The sequence below is a fragment of the Buceros rhinoceros genome, unplaced genomic scaffold (genome assembly GCF_000710305.1).
Source record: "Buceros rhinoceros silvestris isolate BGI_N320 unplaced genomic scaffold, ASM71030v1 scaffold28828, whole genome shotgun sequence".
In the NCBI taxonomy this organism is placed as follows: Eukaryota; Metazoa; Chordata; class Aves; order Bucerotiformes; family Bucerotidae; genus Buceros; species Buceros rhinoceros.
The window spans coordinates 5,624-12,605 of NW_010429024.1; the positions used below are offsets into that span (position 1 = coordinate 5,624).

The 6,982-nt window shown below is 55.6% G+C and overlaps 1 protein-coding gene across 1 annotated transcript in view; it reads right to left on the reverse strand.

Annotated features, from left to right (window-relative positions):
- TBC1D22B (TBC1 domain family, member 22B) overlaps positions 1-6,456 on the reverse strand; it is a 10,248-nt gene extending 3,792 nt beyond the window's left edge. The window contains exons 1-8 of the mRNA XM_010142505.1: positions 6,398-6,456; positions 5,968-6,024; positions 4,721-5,034; positions 3,662-3,841; positions 3,110-3,180; positions 2,564-2,692; positions 2,084-2,149; positions 1,469-1,583 (exon numbers count right to left, since the gene is read on the reverse strand). Coding sequence (XP_010140807.1) covers positions 1,469-1,583; positions 2,084-2,149; positions 2,564-2,692; positions 3,110-3,180; positions 3,662-3,841; positions 4,721-5,034; positions 5,968-6,024; positions 6,398-6,456 — 991 coding nt within the window. The remainder of the gene's footprint in view (positions 1-1,468; positions 1,584-2,083; positions 2,150-2,563; positions 2,693-3,109; positions 3,181-3,661; positions 3,842-4,720; positions 5,035-5,967; positions 6,025-6,397) is intronic.
- Positions 6,457-6,982: the final 526 nt, after the last annotated feature.

A 6,982-nucleotide genomic window follows, 5' to 3' on the forward strand; every position in this document is an offset into this window, starting at 1 on the left:
GCATATGTCTCTGACAGGGACTGAAGAGGAGCCAGCGGCACGGTGGCAGCCAGGACACCACTGCCACTGCCACAGGGTGCCCAAGGACAGCTGGGCCTTGGGGGAAGCGAAGTTCCCCTGAGTGACATTTGGGGATGGAAGCAGTGTCATACATCAAGATGGGCAGAAAGCATCGGGAGAGGGTGCAGGGGCCAGTACTGACCCGACCTGGAGATGCTGAACTCATTTCTGAGCCCAGTCAGCGCCATCTGAAAAGCAAAACACAAGCCAGGAGCGCAGGAGGGGCTGCGGGCCCGGAGCTGGGAGGCAGTTTTTGCAGGACTGGCAGTTCAACACCCCTGCGCTTGCTGGGCCCTCTCTGATCACCTGGAAAAAGGGCCATATGGTTTCCTCCAGGAAGTGCCAAGGCATCATCCCTGCCCCAGCTCCTCGGGTGCCAGACTGCCTCTCCAACCCCATCGCTCAGCTCTGCCTCCCCAGCGGCCCTGGCAGCCGGTGCCCGTCCCAACCGGAGGGCAGCAACAGCCAGGCCAGCTGCTCCCGCAGCCTCAACACCTCCCTGGAGCACTTCCTCACAGCAGCACCAGCTGAAAACAAGCCGTGCTCAGCAATTTGCAGCAGGAGCCATCCATCAGCACCGGGAGGAATTGCTCCAGCTATGGAGCTGGCAGTGGCTGAGGCCCAAAGCCGAGTAGCAGTGGCAGTGTGTTGGCACAGGAGGCAGGTCGAGCATCACAGAGGGGGGAAAGGGGAAAACAGCAGTGGGAACAGAGGCAGCTTCCTTCTTCACAACACCCTCAGTACTAGCTGACAAAGCCTGAACTTCCACTGATGTCAACAAGCTTTGGATCAGACCCTAGAAAACTGTGTTCACCAGGATTTCTGTGACTAATGCAGTCTTATAAATTCCTTCTTCCTTCTATTTACAGTGAAAACTGAGAGCCTTTAGGCACAGGGATTACAGCATCCCAGCGTTAATGTCAACTCCAAAACTCAGCAAGAGCTGGAGAAAGAATGACGATGCCAGGGTGGAAATGACTTGATCTCCAGCGAAAAGCGAGTGGCTCACAGGAAAGCCAAAGGCAGCAGGAAGACCTGAATTTGCTCTGTGGTACTGTCAGCTTGAGCAACACACCTGTACCAGCAGCACGGGACAGGAATCTTTATTTCAATAGTTTATTCTACATTCTCAGTGGGGTCTCTTTACAGTTCAGTCATTCCTCCTAGGGCAAGAACTAGCTCCAAGGATGTTAAATACATTCAGATGAAAACCCACCCCTAGCACTGCAACTCCCGAGGAGCTCAGCAAGGTCGTGAAACTGCAGTAAATTCTTTCCAGGCAGCGAAGATACAGTAAGAGGACAAGATGCACCTCCAGCCTGTCACATCAGCCCCATCCACAAGGGGGACACTTCACACCACTTCAGACACCGTGGCCGAGAGGCAGCACTGTGCAAATGTCACTTACCAACATACTCGGAGAGGAACACGACAAAGAATGGGGTGACCAGGTCGTTAATTCCCTGCACATAGCCGCTGGCTGGGTGTCGAATGGCCCAGATGAACAGGATTCTTTCAAAGATCTAGGGAAGAACGAGGGAAACCAGGTACCTGCGTTAGCCACGCACGAGGGGAAGGCGGAAACGCACAACCATGCAGCTCAGGGAGCGGAGAGCACACACCGACAGCAACACGGGTAAGAGAAGAGGCATGCTGGTCCTAGGAGAGACTCCAGTACGACCCACAGATCCGCCCCAGGCCAGCCCCACCTCCACAGAACAAGACAGCCCAGGCTCCTCATCAGAGCCTCCGTGTGAAGAAATGCAGATGCCAACTTCTCAAAAGCTGGGTGGCTTGAGACCTCTCCACCCACAGGACAGGGCTGCCTCTTAGAGCAGCTCACCCAGACAGCTAAGGCTGTTAAGGCTTCAAGTCTGATGTCTTCCAGGAAACACGGGACAAGACCAGACAGTTCCAGCAGGTCTCTGCAGCAGGAGCTGTTGGCCCAGGAAGTTTCCACACAAAACTAACGCACACCCCCTCCACGGTAAATGTGGGGCAGGGGCTTCCCCAGCTTCCTTACCTCCTGGACAAGAGGCTGCTGGAAGAGGGGGATGAGTGGGTTGGTCCTTGGAATGTCGATGTGGATCTGGAAGAGAGCGTGGGTTACACACACCAGGAGCAGGTTCTCTCACCACAGGCTAACAGAGGGGGATCCACCCCTTGGTGCCCACCCTCTCCCAAGCAAGAGCTGACTTGCTGACAAGCACAGTGAGGCATACAGACGATGGCTGTACTGGGAAAACCATCTCCAGTTCTCTCTCTGCTCAGGTGTGGGTGGGTGGCCAGAGCTGGGAGAGAGTTGGGGTCCAAAATCTAGTTATTAGATCAACTTAGGGAAGGCTAAAATTAATACCCATAAGATGGACAGAAACATGATGCCCTGTCTCCAAGGAGAGGATTCGTAATAGCTACAGCTAGAGGAAGCTCTAGCGTGACCCCAAGAGGGAGGACAGGGGTAGAAGCAAGGCAGAAAGCCAGGCCACAGGCAGAGAGTTCTTACCTGCCGGTAGGTGTCTTGATGGTGCTCCTCGTTTCGGGAATCGTAATACTGCTGGATGAAGCCAAAGTACTCCTCCCGCTTGCGCTGCAAGGTCAGCTTTCGCCGCTCCATGTTTGCGGGGAGATAACCCTGCAGCAGGAAAACCCGTGTCAGGACAGACCCCCTTTCCCTCACCACAAACCATCCCTTAACACCTTGCCAGGTAGCTCGTGAAGCATCAGGCACAGACGCGGGAGCTGGGGAAAGAGCTTTCATGGGATTTGGCTTTCCCAGCCATTGGGCTTCCCCAGCCCCTGATGCCTTTACTAAGCTTGGAGCAACCCAACTTCATGGGATTCAGTTTTGAAACAGAGTGAACCGCATATTCCCAGCCTGGGCTGGGTGCTCAAAGAGGACGGACCCAAGAGACCCTACAGCTCACCCGCAGGCTGGGGCACACATATTGCGTGAGCAAACCTGGTTACAGGACACACGAAGGCGCAGGAGCACACATCCCTGGCTCCGCACATTCTCCCCAGCCTCTGCATCAGAGCTCCAAGTACTCACTGAGAGGAGACGCCAGGTGACAGGCCGGACCTCCCTGGGCACGCCAGGCCAGCTGCATTTCCTCAGCTCATCTGCAAACGGACAGTGGTGGCAATGGGTTAGATCCTAGCCACGTCCAGGCACCACCACACCTAGAAGGAGAGGAAAGCCCAGTCTGCTCCTGCGGGCTCTGGAGACACTGAGCCTCCAGGAAGGCTCCACATCAGCCATGACTGGGGATGTGGGTCTGCGTCAAGAGAGTAGAGATGATTTCAGCTCAGCCGGCGCACAGAACTGGTGGTGGCAGTGGCAGAGACATGCCGGAGTCTCAGTTCTCACACAGAGCCCAACTGTCCCCAGTGACGACAACCATTTGCAAGGTGGAGAATGACTGGGAATAGGCAGGGAGCTGGTGGAGGGCATCACCACCTGCCAAGAGAGCAGTTTGTGAAACCACCCCACTGGATGCATCTACAGGTAGTTGTTTCTTCCATCCTGAAGCAGACCTGATTACAACCCAAAGGAGGCAGCAGATCCCCTCTGCTTCCCCCTCCCACCCTCCGCCATACTCACCCAGGTCTGTGTTGTGGCTGGAAAGGAGCTGCCGAAACTTCTCCAGGCGGGTTTTCTCCCTCACCGTCATGGGGGGAGCACCCGAAGCATTTTGGTCAGAGATTCGGGCGACAAGTGGAATGACGGGTCGAAGGGGAAGGGACTGCTGCTTCTGAAGGGGTGTCCGCACACAGGCCTCCTCTGCAAAGAGCAGGAGCTGCAGTGAGGTGAGGAAGAAGACCCAGCACCTCTCCAACCCCACCTTGCTTCTCTGTCAGAGACCTGCTGCAGATTCCAGCTCTCTCTTCCCCAGCCCCAGAAAACAGAGCATTGCTGAGCCGCTCCAAGGGATCACCTGGTTCACGGGCATCTGTTGTGGCTCTTCCACCATTTCCCCCCGCCTTTTTCCTTCCCTTCCTTTCTCCTGCATCCAGACACCCGGCTGCCAGCGGGTCAGACCTCCATGGGCAAAGGGCACAGGAGACAAGGCAGAAGGAGCTGTGGGAATCCCAGAAGAACTGACCTTCAGATCTGCTCTGCTTGCTGCCCATCTAAGTAGTGATCAAGGTAATTTCTAGCGTACAGAGAGGAGGTGACAGGCTGCCAATGCCACCTGCTGGCAGCAGGGACCTGCTGGGTTACTTCCCAGCACAGGCAGCCGTCTGCCCATGACAAGGCAGTGAGCAGGGGCTGATGCTGCCCGATTCCCTGCCCAAGCTGTACCGACCCTGGCTCTACAGGACCTCATCTAGAGCTTTACTAAGAGCTGGAGCACAAAGGAAGCAGACAGTGAGCAACCTCAAGCAAGAACTTAACAGATCTCCAGATTCCCTTAGCACCCAGTAGACAGGGTCCTCTGGGACAGAGCAGCCTGTATGTAAGATAGTGAGCAGCAGAGGACACACAAGCATTGAGCCCAGACCTCTAAAAACAGCTCCTTGGAGTACAGGATACTACAAGGAGGTGAAAGCCTCTCACAGGGTGATTCATAGCCTCTCGCCCATAACACAGGAGTGGCGGCAAGCAGCTGAGTTTGACTAGAGCACCAAAGCAGGAGGCTGCTCCTGAGACGGATCTTACCAGATGTCCGGGAGAGGTGGGCCTCGCTGCTGGACTTGATGACCTTGCAATTGGTGGGCATGTCGCTGAGAGCGGACTGGGCCCGCTCGGGTTTCGCCCGCAGCTTGCTGTGGTTCTCCAGAACCTGGGCTGCTGTAGCCTTGGCCACTTTAGAGTTCAGGGTTTGCAAGGAAGAAGAGGAGGAAGAGAAGTCCTCATCTTCATCATCACCGATGTCCCAGGCATCGCTGGTGTTGCGGGCAAACTCATGAAAGCTGGAGGCCTTCTTGCTTTTCATGGGCAGTGCGTTGGCCTTGGAGCGGTCCTTGATGAAGCTGGGAACCAGAGAGAAACAGTATCAGAGCCATGTCATCAGACGAGTCCCTTCTCCCTCCTTCCCTATGGCCTTTCTCCAAGCAGTCAGTCCCTCTTTCAAGTCTCCCCACTCCTTCTCCCAAACCCAAGGAATGTGTTAAGTCTCTCCAGTGTCGGGAGGCAGAGCCTGAGCTGGAATGACGGCAGGACAGAGGCTGCAATGCCAACAGACAGCTGGAGAGGTGCCAGGCTTCCAGCTCAGCAGGGCGAAGGGGTGAGACGTACAATTCCTCCAGCTCTGCCTCCTCCCACCCTAAAGAAATCCAGTAGATTAACACCCAAAAAAAGCCTTGTGACCGGGGGAGAGGCATGTCGGAGCTCGTCTGCGCTCGTGGACACTCCTGATACAGCTGCGACGGCTCCCAGCACAGACCAGCCTGGTTCTTTTCTCAGGCACAGGAGGAGCCTTTGCATTTACCCTTCAGCTACAGGAGTCAAAGTCCACCACCCAAAGCGTCACAGAAGAGAGGAACCTTCACCGCTGAACAGCACAAGATAGAAACAAGGCGGCAGTGCAGATCAGCTCTGTCTTCTGCTGCTGGGAACGGTGCTGAGGTTCTCCATCCTCACAGCTACTGGGCAGCTTTACCTCCCCTTCCCTCAATTCTTCTGCCTCTGAAGGGGAGCGGAGGGTTCAGACACCATTACTAAAAAATACCCCGGTCTCCTCTGACGTGGCTGGCACGATGTGGATTTCTGGCCGCAAAGGGTGCCAGCAGATCAGCCTTCCCTGTCAGCTTTCGCAGAGCTCAAGACAGCATCGCCTGCCACTGCTGCCCTTCTCTGCTGGAGCAGCACAGGGCCAGAGGATGCCAGAGACCAGCTACTGCAGGACCGAGTCAAAAACCCGCGGCTTTCCTCAGGGACTGCATCTCCACAAGACAGACACTTACTTTTTGGTGAGCCGGGGATCCAGGGGAGGGTGCTGTGCTCCATAGACGGGTTGAATGCTGCAGAAAGGGGAAAGAAGAATAAGCTGATGATGCAAAAAGCCACCGAGCACCCACGAATCATCTCCTCAGCCTAGATTGGGGTCACACTCTTGCCTGCTGTCAGGAGCAGGCCAAAAGCAACTTCAACAATCTTCTGTCTTCAAACCCTTAGATCCAAAGCGCCACATTCAGCTGGAGATTTGTTCTTTGCAGAGGCAAAGAGAAGCCTTGTTTCAACTCTTAGGCTCCCTCCAGACTGAGCTGGGATTTGAGATCTCATCTTTTCCCCACCACCAGTTCACTCCGAGTGACCACACCTCCCTCTTCCAGCCTTGTACACCGACATTCATCCTCTTTTCCATCAAGGGGATTTCCAGGTTTGGGAATTCACCCTTCCGAGTCAGTGACGCTGGGGCTCCTTCGCAACACGCTCGAGGGTTTGAACCCCATGCTGGCTTTCAGGCTCGCAGTACGGTGACTCGGGTCCAAACCCCAGCTTAATCAACTACTTCCTACGTGGCCTGAAATAAGTCGCCACATCTCAGTCCCTCAGCTGTCCTCCCTGTGGAACGGGACCAGTGGGACAGGGAGCCTGAGGGCTGCAGGCTCTACCTGGGGAGCATCACCTTGGAGAAGAGCTGCTAGACGAGCGCTTGTCACTAGTTTTACAGGCTCTGGACACGAGAGGGATCCCGAGTTATCAGCTCCATTGGGGTAACTATTTACAGCCACCCCACCCTGAAAAATCATCGAGTCCTCCCCATGCCCTGGTACACAGCACCGTCCTGCATCCCACAGCGGAGACAAGGGCCCATTCAGAGCTGCCACACAAGGGACAGGCTCCTCTTGGGTCAACAGAGCTGGCCCACTTTCCAGGAGCTGCAGATGGTGCCCGGCAGTAAAACGAGCAGAGCCCAGCTGTGTAGGAGGGGGATGGCAGCCTGGTGCAGCTGGAAAACACACTGGGATCCAGTTG